The 20,040-nt window shown below is 39.9% G+C and overlaps 1 protein-coding gene across 2 annotated transcripts in view; it reads right to left on the reverse strand.

Annotated features, from left to right (window-relative positions):
• The window catches only part of galnt2 (polypeptide N-acetylgalactosaminyltransferase 2), a 34,209-nt gene extending 14,658 nt beyond the window's left edge, over window positions 1-19,551 (reverse strand). Inside the window, exons 1-7 of one of the 2 annotated variants that reach the window (XM_031901870.1) lie at window positions 19,095-19,551; window positions 13,721-13,808; window positions 7,319-7,472; window positions 5,243-5,341; window positions 4,641-4,708; window positions 3,464-3,529; window positions 1,426-1,547 (exon numbers count right to left, since the gene is read on the reverse strand). In XM_031901870.1, the coding sequence (XP_031757730.1) occupies window positions 1,426-1,547; window positions 3,464-3,529; window positions 4,641-4,708; window positions 5,243-5,341; window positions 7,319-7,472; window positions 13,721-13,808; window positions 19,095-19,193 (696 nt within the window). In that variant the 5' untranslated portion in view covers window positions 19,194-19,551. Of the gene's footprint in view, window positions 1-1,425; window positions 1,548-3,463; window positions 3,530-4,640; window positions 4,709-5,242; window positions 5,342-7,318; window positions 7,473-13,720; window positions 13,809-18,990; window positions 19,050-19,094 lie in introns of those variants that run through there. The other variant, XM_031901871.1, reaches the window with a different exon arrangement.
• Window positions 19,552-20,040: the final 489 nt, after the last annotated feature.

Genomic DNA, 20,040 nt, shown 5'->3' on the forward strand with positions numbered 1-20,040 from the left:
ATAATGTACTGTTGCCCTGTACTGGTAAAAGTTGTGTGTTTGCTTCAGAAAAACTACTATAGTTTATATAAACCCTGCTGTGTAGCCATTGGGCAGCCATTCAAAAAGAGAAAAGGCATGGGTTATATAGCAGCTAACAGATGAACAGTGTAGAATACAATTATGTCTTATCTGTTATCTGCTATATAACCCGTGCCTTTTCTCTTTTTTCCAGCTTGAATGGCTGCCCCCACGGCTAAATAGCAGGGTATTTATACAAACTATATTCGTGTTCCTGAAGCAAACACACCAGTTTTAGGGCCGTAGCAGACGGGGAGATTAGTCGCCCGCGACAAATCTCCCCTATATGCCATCCCACCAGCTTGAATGTAAATCACCGGTGGGATAGCATATGAGGCACCACAGTTTCGGGAAAGTTGCCTTGAGAGGAAATTTCTGCGATTTCGGTAATTTACTTTCAAGCTGGTGGGATGGCATATTGAGGACTACTGGGGACGGGCGACTAATCTCCCCATCTGCCACGGCCCTTACCAGTGCAGGGAAACAGTAAATAATGTTTAAATTACTTTAAAACACTTTCATTTTTTGGTGTTACTGTTCCTTTAATCTGACCTGAAAGGCAGTAAAAATTTGGCACAAATGTTCAGGATATTGCCGAAACTATATTGCTTGTATATATCAAAAGCTAAAGCTTCAATTAGACAATTATCATTGAAGATTTTTTCAAACATGGTGCTTATCACCAATTCCTATTTAAAGACGACTTAAAGGAAAACTATACCAACAGATTTTATCATATTAAGTTTATATCATATTAAGTAACCTATTATATATATATTACAGTTTCGTAAGATACTTTAAGTAAATATTGCCCTCTTACACCTTTTCCCTTGAGCCAATATTTTGCGATGGTCTTTGAGACCAGAAATAAAGCAGCTCTAACTGTAACAAGTGTGGAAGTAAAAGGCAGAACTCGGCCCATTAATTGGCTCATATGACCTAACATGTATGTGTGCCGTTGGTTTTTTTGTTTTTACTGTGAATCGTATGATGCCAGGGGACGGCCTGTAATTTTTTAAATGACAATCTTCTATTTATAACTACCCAATGGCACATACTACTAAAAAAAAGTATATTTTTATCAAAATGGTTTACTTAGATAAAGCAGAGTTTCACATATGAGCTGCAATATATTTTTATTGAGACCTACATTGTTTGTGGGGTAAATACAGACAATTCTATTTTCTACAGGTTACTGCCTGTCTCTTTTTTTTATGTATAAGGCAGAAACCAAAACCAGACAGAAGACTATGATGCAAGTACTTTTACCAACATCTTAATCGCATAAAACTAAATTACTCAGAGCTTTAAAAAAAAAGAAACAAGTTACCATTTGTTTATGACTTCACTGTAAAATATAATTACCTCTGCAACCCTTTCTAGTAGAGGTTCCAACCAGTGTTCATTACATTCACAATGGCTGTCCAAAAACGTAAGAACTTTAGATTGTGCTGCATCTGCACCCTTTACACGAGAACGCATAAGACCTATTAGAAGTGAGAAAATATTTTCTATAATTCCTACAATTTAATGCAAAAATTTGTTCATATGTTCTTCCATACAAACTATTAAAATAAAATTAAAATAAATATTAACTGGTATGACATAAACTTACTCGGATACATTTACATTGGAAAGGTCCAGTAAAATCTAGAAATAAAAATGTCCTATGTGTTTACATATTATGAATTAGTCTGTTCTGCATCACTGGCAGAAAAACATTATATTCTTAAAAAATACCTTGTTTCTTTATTTGGAGCTTTTGACAGGTCATGAATATGTATTGGTGAAAACACCACTGAGAAAAACAGACAAGGTGGGGCTTTGTTTAAACAACGTCTGACGGCAAAACATACAAACAAGGACATACAAACAAGTGCTTCAATGAAACACTTTTGTATGTGTAATATAAGAATAAACAGTATGTCAATTCACATGAATAATTTTCATTTTGATGTTTACTATTCTTTTCATGGATAAGCCCAGTAAAAAAGAAAAACCCAAAACATACTACTAACAAATACCACACAGGTGTATGATTTTTCTGACCATCTGAACCTCTCCATCTGCATACAACTTCTAGTTGTTATGCAGTTATTTTTAAATTCATCATTAATCATCTTATACTTTCTAGTGCCAACATAATCCATGGTGATGTACAGCATTACAAATAATTTAGCAAGCAAAAATAAACCTTAAAAGGGGTAGTTTACCTTCCAATTAACTTTTAGTATAATAAAGAGAGTAATATTTGGTCTTCATTTTTTTGTGTGCCCTAGCAACCAAGCAGTGGTTTGAATGAAAGACAGGAAGAGAATAGGAGAGGGCTGAATAGAAAGATAAAAAGTAGCCTTTTTAAATTGTGTCAGGCTAAATTGTGACTGTTATATGCTACACAGGCCCAGAAACAAACCTTTGCTCTGTTTTGTTTCTGCACCTACAGACACGGAAGGGGTGGCCAAGCTGAACCAGTGCCCTAGGCAACCTGACAAGCCAACCCACCTACCGCCTCTGCATGAATGAACATGTGTGATGACATCATGGGGGGAGCAATCCCCAATTTTCACACATATATGACTTCTTTATCACCTCTTGTGAACCAGTCCTCCTCCCTGTCCAGAATCCTTCAGTTGTGTACCTACAGTTAGAGGAAAAAGGGCACATGTTTGAAGGACGTATGTCCTTTTTCCTATAGATGTAGGTACACTGCTGAGTCCTGACTAGAGGAGCTGGCTCAACTGTTGTTTGGTTTCTCCCACATACAAGTCAGAACACTCCTTGCTGCACGGCACACACAATGTTACTTTTCTTATGCTTTGGTCTTTTGGGTGAACCAGTTGCTGCCGGGATGCAGTGTTTATTAAAAATACTTCTAAGCTATGTTTCAGAGCACAGGGTTTTGCAGGACATGCCTTGCATGGAACAATTCCTACATTAGGCAGTGCTCCATTCAATAGAGGCCTACATGCCTTCCCCCGCCCCTAACTTGCACATCATTTGCATGCACAACTTAGGGAGCAGAAGGAGGGGCAGCTTGCTCCAGGTCCCCTCTCCTTACCACCTGTGCAGAGAGCAGTGCTGGTGCTACTCTTTGCAGAGTGCTGGATTTGTGATCTGGTGCCCCACAAAGAGAGCCCCCCACCCCGTGGTTGACACCTAAAAATAAAATATACAAGCACTTTAGCTGTGCAACTGAGTTTACATGGGTGATAAGCGGTTTGCATAAGCTATGACAATGTCTTCCACCTAAGAGAAGGGATTCCAACCTATTGATCCAGCCAGTACTATAATGGCAGTGCCTGACCAACAGGTAAGTAGTAAAGAGATCTCAGCTTGTAAATGCAACAAATTTTAAACATTTTTTTCTTTAGTTACTTCTAAACAAAGTTACTATTATACTGACCTTCTCGTCGATCATTTCTAAGTACACGTACTTTTTCAATCCTTTCAAGCAGAGCCCCATCTTCAGCTGTAAAACACGGAGACAATTTTTAAGTATTTATGTAAATTACATGAATCAGTTATAACTGGGTGTCCATGCAAAAAATAAAAAGATAAGTAGAAACATTTCTACAGTTATTAAAGTAAAAAAATTGGCTTATTTAACCAATGTTTTGGCTCCATCCACACAAGTGAGACGTAAACCCAGTTTTTACCAGCACTATTCTTTTTCACTGAATCCTGAAAACAGTTTTTAAGTGCATTAAAAACATATTTTGAGGACAGCCTTTCATATTTAAAGACATTTTGCTCTTCAGTGAAATTCAAACAGAATTATCATAACTCTATATAAATTATTATTATTATTATTTTATTATTAACATTTATTTATAAAGCACCAACATATTCTGCAGCACTGTACAGTAAGTGGGTTTCATACTTTGGATATACAGAGTAACATATAAAGCAATCAATAACCGACACAAGAGGTGAAGAGAGCCCTGCCCAATAGAGCTTACAATCTACAAGGAGAAAGGGTTGTGACACATGGTGTGGGAATGGGCATGACCAGAGTTGTGAGAGGTGTGGCACAGGGTATTGCTTTTAGCAGCACACTGAGGTTATGTTAAACTAGATTAGGGTAAGCTTCTCTAAATAAATGCGTTTTTAGAAATCTCTTGAAGGCAGAGAGATTAGGAGAAAGTCTGACAGATTGCGGGAGCGAATTCCAGAGAAGAGGGGCAGCCCTTGCAAAGTCTTGAATGCGAGTGTGTGAGGAGGGAATGAGAGATTGAGAGTTGAGATGAGAGTTGAGGAGCAGGTCAGTAGAGGAGCGTAACAAGCGGGTTGGATGGTACCTAGAGATAAGTTCAGAGATGTAGGGTGGGGCAGAGTTATGAACTGCTTTGAATGTGAGAGTCATTAGTTTGAATTTTATCCTGAATGGTAAGGGAAGCCAGTGCAGGGATTGGCAGAGTGGCACGGCAGAGGAGGAGCGGTTGGAGAGGTGTATGAGCCTGACATCAGTATTCATTATGGACTGGAGAGGGGACAGTCTTTGGGGGGGAAGGCCAATTAATAGGGAGTTACAGTAGTCCAGGCGAGATATTATAAGAGAGTGAATAAGCAATTAAACTCACCACTATCACTGTAGTCATCAACCAGAATAATTTCCTTGACAAGGTGCACTGGGCTTTTTTTTAATACACTGAAAAAAAATAAAGATATTAGTTAGTGGGTCCCTCTTTCTTACACAAACTGTACTGTCCATGTGTCGGTCACAAAGGGGTGAGGGCCTATGAATTTTTTTTGCAAGGTAAGAAAATGCCATGTGTGCCATTAGAATGCAGTGGTATTGTTATCATTTCACATTATTTTCTTAAGTTTTTTTTTTTTTTTTTTTTTAAATATCATTAAAAAATATCATACCAATTTATGTGCCCAAGTAATGCTCCGAACTTCAGGAATGGAAATGTTGACCCAGCTTACATTTGGGATTACTGGTTTGTGTTATGAACATTTTCTATGATCTCTGTTAACCAGTTTAACTATACCTTGAAATGGATATTAAAAATACCCAACTCAAAAAAAAAAAAAAGACTGCAGTACATTTTTAATTTGAATAAAAAATATTAGATATGCTCTATCCTGCAATGAATCATTGCCCAAGTAAAAAAATATAACACCATCTGGAAAATTATTATGGACACCATTGGACATAAATTAACTATAAACATCCTACCTGATTACTGTGCGGAGTAAGGCAGACCTGGCTTCATTATGAAATGTGATAACAACACTGGTTGCTGGTAAATCAACTCTCCACGTTTTTTTCCGACATCTTCAAAAGAAAAAGAATTCCATGCATCAATATGAATAATGACCTGTAGGGACCCATAGGGTTAAATGGCCCCTATGGCTTTAAATCCCTACAGGTTCAGTTCCCTTAGCTGCTGGGCAGAAGGGAATGTATCTAAGTAAGTTCATTAAAATATGCGTGCTATTGGTTAGAAGGTATGGTGACCACATCCTGCCTCACTTTGGTATAGTGCTGGGAGAGGAGTGGCACTTTTCCTGTTCGCTTCCACCTGAGGAACAGGGTGGATGTGTGCTGTGAGCCCAGGGCATAGGCTCATGCTCAGTGAAGTCAGGGAACAGGGCCCCGTGAGTGAGGCATTAGATAGTGGCAGGTGTAGCTCCTTTTATAGTACACTCTAGGGGACAGATTTATCAAAACACAAGTTCGAATCCCAAATGGGAAAAATTCGGAAATTTCTGAAGATTGCAAATATCACGAAAATGCTTACGAAAAAATTGTATTAGTCACGATAATATCGTATTGGTGATTGAAATTTTCCTACCGAACCACTGTAAACAGCGGCAGAGCCTTTTCGATTTTTTTGCGCGGGTGCTCAAAAAAATTGCGAGACAAAAACTGCGAGAATACGCTCGGAGCTTTCGCATGAACGCTCAGAGCGTTCGGGTCTTGGTAAATCTCCCCCCAAGAGTGTAAGGCAGTTAGGGTTGAGCTAGAATGAGCTACTGCTCCTGAGCTCCTGCATAGGACTTGCAGTTTTGGAGATATCTCTCCCAGGCCACATTGCCTGTAGTGTAGGGATCCAAGTGAATAGGGAATCAGGGTAGAGAATTCCCTGAGGGACCCACTACGGGGTGTGTCACAGAGGTGAAGTGAGATTCCTGCCAAGTCTGTCCGAAGGGGAGTGTCAGTCTGTATTACCCTCTGTATGTGCTGCCTGTACCACTGGCCTCTGAAGCTGTATTGTGAGTAAACCCTGTGGATGTTCAATAAACACTTATTATTTTGTTATTTTCAAGAACCTCTGGTGCCCTCTGTTTTCATTTTTCTGCATAGCAGCAAGAGGTGTAGTTGCACAACACCCTCACCTTTCACTTAGCGAAGGCCCATTCTGGGTAAGAGAGTACAGTGTAACCCATGTTCTACTGGTACTAGTCCGGGAAGGCAGCTATTGAGCTGAAATAGAGGTTACAGACCATATGTGCTATATACATTCTAGGGTAGAGGTCCCCAACCATTTTTTTTTTTTTTTTTTTACAGATGAGCAACATTTAAATATTAAAAAAGTTGGGGAGCAACACAAGCAAAAAAAAAAAAGTTTCTAGGGGGTAATAAGTAATAAAAACTGTTTATTTGGTATTTGGTAGCCCAATGTGGACTGGCAGACTACAGAAGGCTCTGTTTGGCAGCATACATTGTCTTTATAGTTCTAAAACTTGCCTCTAAGTCAAAAATGTAAAAATGAGCACCTGCTTTAAGGCCACTTGGGAACAAAATCCAAGGGGTTGGTGAGCAACATTGCGACAACATAGCAAGCCACTGGTTGGGGGATCAGTGCTTTAGGGATATAGATGATAATAATAATAAAGTTCACAACAAGTTGCACTGCCCTTTATGCATTTGTATGGGATTTTTGGGACATATTTAAGCCGGAACTCTCATTGCTTTGATATACCAGTCCAAGTTGGCATTATACAGGGTGGTATTTTACAAAGTACTGCTTTGACATGCATGGCTCACTATTGCTGCCTTGCTTACAGGCATATTCTCTTGATAGACATGTATAACTGGTGTCTATTGGCTCCCCTGAACCCTGATTTTGCTTTGTATTTATTATATTGATATAGTAGGTATCCTGTACATTTAAACTTTTTATACAGAACTAATAATTTCATGTTATTTAAATAAATGTGCGCATATTATATATATATATATATATATATATATATATATATATATATATATATATATATTTATATTATAGGTTTATAGTTTACATACTGTTCATGTCTCGTGTCAGGAACACTTCTGTCCATCAGGAGTTTATCACTTTCAACTTGGTTAAACTTGTTACGTGCATAGGCATCCTGGCCAGGTCGTACTACAGTAGCTCCAACGTAAGCATCTTGATCAAAGTCTTGCCATCTTACTTTTCCTAAAAAAATGCCAGTGAAAGAACATGGATCATTATGAAAAAAATCATGATATGGATTTGGTCAGATATACTACGAGGTATGAATTATTTATTTTCAGTTCTGTCCATACTAGTCTATGATAGAAATATCATATGTCTAGGGAAAAAAAACCCACACACAGGGGACTTCAGTGCATATCCACATTCATATGATTTAGTGCTCGAACAAAAAAAAAAAAAAAAAACATTCTTCCAGTCCTCCTCCTTTATCAAGGTACAGATGCCAAAACATCCATAGCTTCACCTCTTGCAAATACAACACCACGTCATGGAATAGATAGATTAAATAGCGGTGAAACATCAAATTGTCAGCGTTTTATTTTTCATTTTATTGTATTTTTATGTGAGGGAGTATATACTAAGGAGGAGGAGAGAAAGAAAAAGAAAACAGAATATTTTATATTATATATATACATACACACACACACACACACATTACAAAATGAGAAGCACTCTCCAATGGTACGATACCTAGGTGCCAGAGTGAGAAAATCAAATACAGTGTCGGATGTTAGCACTCTGAAGTTTAACACAATAAGGCAAAAAAGGCAAAGTATGAGAGAAAATCAGGCGGTGAAGTTTATTCGATCCGACGTTTCACTCCTATACAGGGACTTTCGTCAGGGATTGTGAATCAGCGTGCAGTACAACATTAAAAAGCGTGTTTTGGCGCCAACAAAAGTTGTATCCTAGCAACCATACGTAAACAAAAAATTGTGCACATATAGAGAAACATAATGCAGAAAAACAAATAAATAAAATTGTATCAACCATATCCCTGGTGTCATTACTAAGCCTAACTTGCGCAGCTCTGCATGGGCACACTCGTGTTACTCACAATTAGTAAAAGGAACCCTTCAAATCGCTCGGGCAGCGGGTTGTGCGGATCGTGTTGCCAGGTAGCGATGGCCGTGGAAACAGGATTTTTTAGGCATACAACGCTTACTGACCGGACCGGAATCCCCTTAATTACGGCGCAACGCATAGAGCCGAGACAGTAAGTGGCTCCCCGATCTTGGGTGCCGGTGGCTCCACTCACCCGATAAAGGTCAGGCGAATGTGTCCACCCGCTCAATAACGTACGAGGCAGCCATATAAGTGTCGGGGGAGGGCTGTCAGTGCGATATACTGCCATTCAATAAGGTGCTTGCAACGTAAGCAGATAGCCCTTTGCGGGCGTCCTTCAAGGAGTAGGTAGTTACCATGGCAACCGAACATATAAACATAGTAGCAAAATTCAGCACAGATTGCGACATCAAGTTGTTACAAAAGATGTAGAGTAACAAGTCAAGGGGAACATTATATGAAGCAACCCAGGGGAAGTGTTTCATTAAGCCCCCTGGGAGTCACACAATCTAGTCTATGAATCCATCTAGACTCTCTCTGGAGCAGAGCCTGATCCCTATTTCCCCCTCTGGAAAGGGGGGGGGGGTTGGAAATCGATGGCCATGCATTTAAATGTAGGTAAGGGGTGTTTATTTCTGAGGAAATGTCTTGCCACTGGTTGGTCAGCTTTGTGCTGAATTTTGCTACTATGTTTATATTTGTACATTCTTTTCATCCATAGCTCTAGTGGTGATCATTTATCTTCCTGTGGGCATATCCTCTCAGATCTATGGGGGAGCAGATGTACCCCTGTATGCTCGTTTTATCTCACCTAAAGGACAGGGCGACCGCCGTTACATCATAGTATGCCTATGAAGCCTCAATACTATCGCTATATATGGGGTAGCAGGTGTACCCCCACAGGTTTGTCGGTCGGTTGCCATGGTAACTACCTACTCCTTGAAGGACGCCCGCAAAGGGCTATCTGCTTACGTTGCAAGCACCTTATTGAATGGCAGTATATCGCACTGACAGCCCTCCCCCCGACACTTATATGGCTGCCCCGTACGTTATTGAGCGGGTGGACACATTCGCCTGACCTTTATCGGGTGAGTGGAGCCACCGGCACCCAAGATCGGGGAGCCGCTTACTGTCTCGGCTCTATGCGTTGCGCCGTAATTAAGGGGATTCCGGTCCGGTCAGTAAGCGTTGTATGCCTAAAAAATCCTGTTTCCACGGCCATCGCTACCTGGCAACACGATCCGCACAACCCGCTGCCCGAGCGATTTGAAGGGGTCCGTTTACTAATTGTGAGTAACATGAGTGTGCCCATGCAGAGCTGCGCAAGTTAGGCTTAGTAATGACACCAGGCATATGGTTGATACAATTTTATTTATTTATTGTTTTTCTGCTATTATGTTTCTCTATATGTGCATAATTTTTTGTTTACGTATGGTTGCTAGGATACACCTTTTGTTGGCGCCAAAACACGCTTTTTAATGTTGTACTGCACGCTGATTCACAATCCCTGACGAAAGTTCCTGTATAGGAGTGAAACGTCGGATCGAATAAACTTCACCGCCTGATTTTCTCTCATACTTTGCCTTTTTTGCCTTATTGTGTAAAACCTCAGAGTGCTGACATCAGACACTGTATATATATATATATATATATATATATATATATATATATATATATATATATATATATATATATATTATTTTTTTTTTTTTATTATTTATTTTTTTTATACAGGTATGGGACCCATTAGCTGGAAACCAGTTATCCAGAAAGTTTTAAATTAAGGAAAGTCCATCTCCCATGTACGCCATTATAAGGAAATAATTTTTAGAAAATATTCCCTTTTTCTCTGTATCTCTGTAACAATAAAACAAAACATTTTACTTGATCCCAACTAAGATATAATTAATTCTTATTGGAGGCAAAATAATCCTATTGGGAGAAAGGAGAGGAGGAAGAGAGTAAGCTGGGGGGGGGGGGGGGGGGGGGTTGTCAAGTCAGAGGACTAAATTTGCACTTTTCTTTTTAGCATCCCAATATCCCTTTGCTGACTAAAGGAGTAAAGAGTCATTAATAAGCTTTTTCCAGAAGTTCAGCGTGAGTGGTCCTGCAGATTTCCAATGTAATAATAAAGCCTTTCTGGCGTAGAATAGCAATTGTAGGTAGCATAGTTTAGCTGAAGGATGTCAGCTGTAGGGTTTTCAGTATGCCCAGTAAACACAGACTAGGTGACAAGATATTGGGAAGTGCTAGTGCTGACTAGCACTAGGTCCAGCACTAGGTCCAGGTCCCAAGCATTCTGGATAACAGGTCCCATACCTGCACTATAAAATTATATATGTGGAATAGAAACTAAGATATACTGTACATACTTATAGAGAAGAGGAAGGAAACGACAACACAGTTACCGTATATACTCGAGTAAAAATGTGCTCAAAAAGTAACCCTCGGCTTATACTCGAGTATACCTCCCTCCCTCCACTTGTGTCCGTCCTGCCGACTCTTGATCTGAAGATATAACGCGCTCGCACCCAACCCCGTGGTCGGAGGTGAGTGCATGCGCGCGACACGGACACACATCCGTCCACGGGGGGGGGGGGGGGGGGGGGGTGTAAAAGTACCCTGCAGGCAGCTACATAGCAATTGTACATACAATGTCAAATATCTTGGGTGCTGTCAAAACTCGAGTATCCCTCCCTCCGTCCTGCCAACTCTATTCATCTGAACATGTAACGCGCTCACTGGCCATCCTGCGCACACTCACCTCCATCCACGGGGGGGGGGGGGGATGTTGAGGTGAATAGAGTCGGCAGGACGGCCAGCGAGCACGTTACATGTTCAGATGAATAGAGTTGGCAGGATGGCCACAAGTGGAGGGAGGTAGGTAGGGGGGAGGTATGGAGACACAAGTGGAGGGAGGGAGGTAGGGGGGGATGTATGGAGACACAAGTGGAGGGAGGATGTATGGAGACACAAGTGGAGGGAGGGAGGGAGGGAGGGAGACACAAGTGGAGGGAGGGAGGTATGTATGCACGGACACAAGTGGAGGAAGGGAGGGTGGGTGCGCGCAACAAGCGCATTACATCTGCACATCCATCTGCACAACGAGCCAGAGTAAGTAATTGGTACAATAACTTGTTATTTACAAAAATTAAATTTGTATTAAGTCCAGCATCAAGAATTATTTTGCCCTTGTAACTACTATTGTAGTACTGTGGTGGGACTTGTACACTGGGGTCCAAGTACTTGATAATTAGTATAGCAGCTTCCTTAGCGTTCCCAAACTTGCTTTTGTCTGCTGCTGTAGCATTTTTCTTTCCCTAAAGTTATCTATTTATTTATCTGTTATTTATTTGATTATTGAAATTTAGCAGTAGCGGTTGCATTTCCCACCCTAGGCTTATACTCGAGTCAATAAGTTTTTCCAGTTTTCTTAGGTAAAATTAGGCACCTTATACTCGAGTATATACGGTAAATGCTTCTTATACAACGCTTGTAAGCAGAATAGAGGACTCAATTTATATGCACACAGAAGGTTACTAGTAGGTGAAACTAAGGAATTGAAAATAACAAAGCTCAGTTGTTTATCAAAGGGAAACTCCAGCTTTTGAACCAAAATTTGTTAAAGGAGACATATTGGATAAATGGGGAAAAACCCTAATTTTGTAGGCAATTATGAATAATATACAGTGCTGGTTTCCCTTTGTGCTACACATTAATCCTCTCTGTAACAATGGCCTCTTAATTGGAGCTCCCTATAGATCGTATCACTTCTTCGTCCAGTGTGAAATGAAGAGTGGGCGTGTCCTAACGGTCCCTGCCAGAAGCACAGTAGGAGGGGGAGAGCCAATCACATCCCTGCAGTCACACAAAGCAAAGACAGGCTTCAGTTCCCTATCAGGTCAGCCTAGCTGCTGATTGGTTCCTATTCTACAGTGAAGTACTGAGGGTCGCCGGCTCCCCAGTTCATCCAGAGAATTCAGCCAGCAGGAAGTGAAACAGATGTGGGGGACTAGTGGGTTTTTTTGTGGAATTTCTCAATAAATCAGTCAGAAACACAACTTTTTAAGCACAATCCTTCTATATCTAGAGGAGTATAATTCACTGGTACATTCTTAATTTTTATAGGATATGTCTCCTTTAAAGAGCCCCACACAACACAGAAACCCCTAATATACCTATCACTGTAGTCTGTTCCTTCCAAAAATATAAAAATAAATGCCATTTTTATATGCTGAAATCCAGCTGCAAAACAGTTCTTCTATATCTGCATCATTTGAAATCCTGGCAGGGGAGGAGGGCCCAAAACAGTGATGTTACCAAATGTAACAACTCCACAGCTTTTCCCCATCGAATCGAGGACCACAGTAGCTCGTTGATGTGGTCTGGCCCTGGTCATGCACATGCCTATAAAAGCTGCAACTCAGCTCCTCCAGACTAAGGGGTATAGTTATCATGCTGTGTAAAAAGTGGAGTGAAACATTACTGGTGATGTTGCCCAGGGCAACCAATCAGCAATTAGATAGCAACAGTTAGAAAACCAAAGCAAAGCATCTGATTGGCTGCTATGAGCAACATCACTGGTGATGTTTTATTCCACTTTTTACACAGCATGATAAATATACCCCTTAGTCAACAGCTGATTTGCGCCTGTATGAGGAGCCTACAGACAGCCTGACTAACTGATATCTGCCTGTAAATTGGGGAGGTAAGAAGATGCTGTCGGGCAAAGACCGCATGTGGAAGGTTATGTAGTCCTTTGCCTATGGGTCTCGCTAAGGAGTGAGAGATAATCAATCCAATAAACCAGTTTTTATACCCATGGTTACCAGCATTAAAGATGTTCACCCCTTGCAAAGTCCTACTAAATTGGTAGGTCTTTGCAAAAGAAGAACTTTAACCATTACAATCAGTTAAAAAAATGCTTCCTTTATATTATTTTGTTGTTTAAAATCTCGTCTTACTGTATCATCAAGAACTCAATTCTTAGGAGTGTTCAAGGTTGAAATGCAGGTCTTCTGTTAGCTGCGGTAGCCAATGGATTGATCTGAGAAAGAATAAGGAACACTTGCACATAGGCAGTACCACTTAGTGCCTCTCAAGGAAACGGTTTTGCTCTCTCTCTGCTGCTCTGCACTGATCCATAACTGGGTAAGCACCTCATTTTAATTAATGAAGGAAGCATTTTTAAAAATTAATTTAATGGGTAAAGTTTTTCTTTTGCAAAATTCTACCACTCTGGTGGGGCTTTGCAAAAAGTGAATATCCCCTTTAACGAGTTACAGAAAATCAGATAAAGAGTAAGTAGGGTGAGAGCCACCGGCAGCATAAATCTATATTCAACATATTAAAAACAACTTTACCTGGAGGCAGAGTCTCTAGATTCTGTTCTTCACCATTGGTATTGTGAGGATCTCTTTTTTTAACTGGATTAATTTCATTCCAGTCTTCCTGTAAACAAAAGTTTACATAATTATTTTTTTTTTTTTTGCAGATCAATAAACTGGATTTTAAGAACATGTTGCCATAAAAAAGTAATATTTCTATAACAGGAATAGCTATATGAATTGCTGGGCTTCCAGGTTCCCTCTCTCTCTTTGTAAGCCCCATTAGCTAAATTTGTGGTTGCAAAGTTGGCTCCCAGAATTATTCTGGGTCTGACAGAAAAGTTTAATCTGAGCCCCCTAAAGGTAGGTTAAGAAACAGACAAATATATTCTTATAAACACTACATATGTACATCATAAGTTAGAATCAGTACATATCAACAGATTAGTTATTAAAAAAAAATGTATATTCTTATTGTTACAAAAATGAGATACGTCCTGTGAACTTGAGCCTTTCTATAGTCGTGGGACTCCTTGACAGAGCATATATTTTACCAAAAAGCTATATTAGTAACTATTTTAAAAGGCCAAACAACATATACAGCTTTAAAGCACATTTTTTGTTAGTTTATAAGGCAAGAACTGAGGCACATGTATTAAAGCTAAGCTTGTCACAATTCACTAGAGGAACATTTCAAAGTACTTATATTGTATATCTAAGACCATATTTATCAATTGCTACAGCAAAATATGCACCTGTAAATCTAGTACAAATGAAGTGAGAGCTGTGAAATATCCTTCTGTACTCTGAACTGTGTCAAGCTCTACTTTACCCTTGATAAATATACACCCTGTGAGTAGAGACAAAACATCAAGACCTGTAAGAACCTTTAATAAAAGCAATATTACTGTTAAAATGTATTTTAAATATACACTGACTTCATTTTCTTTATTATTTAGTTGGGCTTATGCAGCTACATAAGGCAACTGAATGAGCTTGTGTCAAAAACGGGGGTATAATTTCTCTTTAAAGTCAAGTTCACAATGCAAATTAGAAAATACAAGATAACAGATTATAAAATCCATTAAAATAAAAAAAAATCCTTTCAAGCATCAGACACTGAAAATTGTTGGTGAAAATACATTACATAACAAAGATGTGCCTATCATTTCTTCAGGCCTCTTTGATGCTAAAGCAAGGCACTGTTTAACACGGGCTCTCTAAATATTGGGTTTACCTATTCAGTGTGACCAGTGCACTGGCACTGTGATCCAGTAGCTTCAGGAGATCCTCAGGATCTGAGGATGTAGTTTGTTATTATTTTGTTTTTGAAGGACTGGCCAAAAAAGGGGGCCCCACCGGACTCCTGTACTGTAGCCCTCTGCAGCTGGATTCCACCACTGGGAACTCCAGTCTTCACATGTCCTTTCCACAGGTGAATACGCAACACAAGAACATTAAAGTGATAGTGACTACTTTTCAAAATAGTGATGTAGATAAAAAAATTCCCTATGGGTCACGCTGATAATTTTCGACTGATAGGGCTGCTTTTGTAAGTAATTGTTACTTGACGTTCCTAAACTTGACTGTTCTGCCAACCTGACTGTCCCTTCTCAGCCTGTCAGTTATAGCTTCTAATGCTAACAGCCTACTACTGCTGCACAAATATGGTGGTCCCCTCACAGAGGAACATGGGGAATCAGATACTTAATGTAAAAGAATCAGGCAAATAATATTAAGGCAAAATGATTAACAGCATGCAAAGACAATGTTATGATATATTTAAAAACTATTTAATTCCAGTTGTCAAATCCGCTCCCCACAGTATGTTTTACTTTTCCATACTGTCAGTATTAGGTTTAATTAAGCTGTAAACCAAAGATTGAGGGGAACAAATTGCCCACAGAGAATGGCTTAGCAATTGTGAGAAGCTTTAAATTCAAATTAAGTCATATAGGAAAATGGACATGCGCTTTCAGACATAATTGCTGACATTCCAGAAATGGTCTGCATTTGCTGTAGTCTTAATAATACAACTATATGGACAACCATCTGCTTGCTGTGTGCACAATATGTACAAGACCTTGTTCACGCTTGTGCCGCAGCTAGATATATTCTGTAACAACAAACTTGATTTGACTGAATTGGCCATGTGGAAAACTGCATGCAATTTTACATTCACTGAATTGGAGAGAGGAGAAAAAAAAAAAAAAAGCTTATATTAAGCACAGTTATGAAGTTATAAAAATATTACCTACGGAATTACCTATGAAGTCCAACTTCATCAGCTAGTCCAAAATGCATAACATTGCATTATATGTAATTTAACACCACAATGCCAAAAAAAAAAAAAAAAAAAATCTTTAGTCTAGCAATGACAATTCTTCTTAATTATATTCAACTGATTTCTGAAAATATGTGATATTGGTAAAGGCAGACATAGCTTTTTAATGGGCAAATGGGCTTATACAAATTAAAGTGGCAACATGATGGAATCTTGCAGCACATGTGTAATAACCTTGGGTTATATATAGTTTATGATTTTTTGATAAACATAGTCTAGGCTTGGATTATATTTACATGGTGATGGCATACAAAATAAGTCTACAGAGCCTGAAAGTAGCTGTGGATCATATAACTTATAACTCCAGAAAGAGCATAAGAATGGCTCATCATCAAAATCAGTTTGTCAAAATGGAGGCACTTGGGCCTGATATGCTAACCTAGATGAATGCTATAATACAAAAAACACTGCATAAAAGATATTATATAACTCTAGAAATAGCATACAGGGTGATGCGTCCTCAATATCAGTTTGAGGATGAATCACTCTTACACTCTTTCTTGAGTGAGCCACAGTCAAATGTAAAAAGAATTGGAGAGCAACATAAGCATCATAAAAGTTTATGGAGGTGCCAAATAAGGGCTAAGATTATTAGGTACCCTCTATGCACACTATCAGCTTACAGGAGGCTTTATTTGGTAGTAAATCTTGGTTTTATTCAACCAAAACTTGCCACCAAGTCAGGAATTCAAAAAGAACTACCTGGTCTGGGGGCACTGAGAGCAACATCCAAGGGGTTGGTGAGCAGCATGTTGCTCACAAGCTACTGATTGGGGATCACTGTTCTAGAGTTATATCATATGTTTTATGCAATGATTTCTATATTTTAGCTTTCATCTAGGTTTAACATAAGAAAACTTTACCAGGAGGCAGAGTTTTCAAATTTTGTTTTTCTCCATTGGCGTTGTGGGAATCGCTTGCTTCTAATAAACCAAAAGTTTTCCCTTTATACTATCTGTCAGTCCTATATTAATGTATAGACTGAGTTCCCAAGATATAGTTATATAATTATTTTGAGTTAAAAAGGGAGGCAACTACCCTGTGAGTTCAACCCTTTTAATATAGCCCACCATCACATACTCACCACACAGACTTTACACAGAACTTACTGCACCAGCCTACAAGTTCAGCAACATTATAATGATATGATAATGATTCAGGCCTTCAAAGTTGTCACAAATGTTCCCCATCTTGGATTTTGTTAAATGTGTCAGTGACACTGACATGGCCTAAAACTGGCCAGAAATCAGGCAGAAATAATTTTCTGTTGGATTGGGGACCACAACTGCTTGTTGAAGCGGTCCTTGGTCTGACGGCCCATATACCTGCCTTTATAATTGGATTGTTCGGCCTAGGGTTAAACAACCCTATATCAGCAACCATAGGTGGGCATATAAGGAGATGATCTGCTATATCAGCCACCATAGGTGGGCATATAAGGAGATGATCTGCTCGTTTGGGGACCTCACACCATGCATGGCCACCTTTAAGCTTGAGTTCTTGTTAATGATATTTATGAAAAAGTCTTGCGAGTCTTTTTCGGCGATTTCCCGAAATCGCGCCGCCACGTGTGCCATCCCACCGGCGACTTACATTGTCGCCGGTGGGATGGCAGGGGAAGGCAACTCGGGGAGATTAGTCGCCCGCGAACAGGGAGTTTTGTCGCGGGCGACTAACCTCCCCGTGTGTCAGAGCCCTCAAAGGAGAAAAGGCACAGGCACATACAGATAAAACACTATTGTATTCTACAGAACTTATCTGTTATCTGCTATGTAACCTGTGCCTTTTCTCCTTTTTTCCAGCTTGAATGGCTGCCCCCGTGGGTACACAGCAGCTTATTATATAAATGATAGTATTGTAAGGGCTCTGGCACACGGGGAGATTAGTCGCCCGCGACAAATCTCCCTTGTCACGGGCGACTAATCTCCCCGAACTACCATCCCACCAGTGAACATGTAAGTCGCCGGTGGGATGGTACACGCTGCGCAGGCGATTTCGGCAAATCACCGAAGTTGCCTCGCGAGGCATTTACATGTTTGCCGGTGGGATGGCAACTCGGGGAGATTAGTCGCCCGCGAACAGGGAGATTTGTCGCGGGCCACTAATCTCCCCGTGTGCCAGAGCCCTTACTGTAGCAAACACACCAGTTTTACCAGTGCAGGGCAACAGTGCATTATATTTTTATTACTTTAAAGCTCTTTCATTTTGTGGTGTTACTGTTCCTTTAAAATTAAAAGTGGAAAAAGTCATATTGCTTGGTGTAGTACATGACAACAATTAAACTAAAATGTTTTTGGAAGGTATATTTAACAATCATACCTACCACAGCTGACTGGCTTCATTGCTACAATGATATCTTTCTATAAGTATCTACAAAAGTGTAATAAAGTAATTTACTACTAAAAGGGGCAAACAAACGGGAAAGGCTGCAAAGGGAGCCTTGAACTCTAAAAAGCTTTCCTCTGAGCAAATAATGATTCATGTATTATAGTTAAATATTTGTACCTGCATAGGCATTTATAACTCACAAGAACACCAACGGCAAACATTCCTGATTATTTTTGCACAGTGGCAGGAACATGTGGATACACAACAGGGTTTAATTAAAAAGGTCTTGTCCAACTCATACAGTGCAAAATTGGCAGTCACACACAGGATACATTGTAGCAATTTAAAAAGATTTAAAAAAAATGATTATTATTGTGTAACTTGCACAGCTGTAGTCCTTTCTATGTTTGACTTGACATAATGAAAAACAACTTATAATAATTCTGTGTTGTTACAAAACCACACACAAACACTGCAGTTAATTGCAGAAACCTTATATTATGCCGGTAGAAAAAATAACCTGTCCACCAAACAAAACAAATGTGCAGTTGTGTAAGAGATGCTAAATTAATTATGATAAATACAAGGTATCAATATAACATTATCGCCTACATTTTACTTAACAATAAAGCACCTGTTTGTGCTGCTCTGGACTAGCCAAACTTCCCCCCATGCGTCATGTGACTGCTTCTTACACCCTTCTGCAAGTAAGAAAATGCTCAAGGCACGAAATATTACCTTCCGGCTGCTCCCATTGGTTCCAGAGTACACGTAATAGGCAATGCCAAGTAGCCAGAGGAAAGCGAAGCACAGCAGGATTCTAGATTTCCTTCTCATTGTTTCTCTCCTGGGCTCCCTGACCGGTCAGGCGATAGAATAATTCAATAAATAATAACTACACCACGGATATGGTTTTGTCAAGGCTGACGTACTACGATATATACTGGCTCATACTTCCTCCACCTCCATACAGCTGCTCCCCCTTTGCCTGCAGCGTTAATCCCTCCTACTCCCTCCTCTTCTTTGCCACTGACTCGCGGACTGCAACCAGGCCAGTGAACAGGAAACAACCAGCATCGACAGGTCATAGGGCAAAGGTCGAGCGCTACATGAACGACCAATCAGAGATCACCGATGGGCTGCTGGTCGTGGTGGGTGGGATTCGTGAATCTCTATGGTTACAGCACGCCAATGCTCGTCGGCTCTCCCACCCTCCTCTTCGCTCTGACGTACAGACACTTGCAGTGCAGGAAATAGACCTGTAGTTATCCAATCATATATTATGACATTCCAGTTCCGGCTGCTTTCAAGGAATAGGCAGAAACAATAATTGTGCAGTAATGTCGGATGAAAGAACATTTTATAGTAGAAGGTTCGAAAGAGTAATAATGAGAGTGGCGTCGCCTCATTCATTCCATTGGATAAACGCATATCAATTTACATAACCTTTCCAACCTGCGCTGTTAAATAGATGTAACCCCTTTTTGGCACACTCACTTACTTTGGGCTGTATATATGCTTAAAACAGGAAATTGGTCCTACTTGGCAGATAAAAGGTACAGGGACTGGGATTTTAGTGCAGTGCCTCCACCTAGTGGACACTGAGGAGCACACCTCAAGGGGATTTCCACTAGGAAATAATCACACACAGTGCAGCAAATATCAACTTTATATAACATTGTGA

This window comes from Xenopus tropicalis, chromosome 5 (genome assembly GCF_000004195.4).
Source record: "Xenopus tropicalis strain Nigerian chromosome 5, UCB_Xtro_10.0, whole genome shotgun sequence".
In the NCBI taxonomy this organism is placed as follows: domain Eukaryota; kingdom Metazoa; phylum Chordata; class Amphibia; order Anura; family Pipidae; genus Xenopus; species Xenopus tropicalis.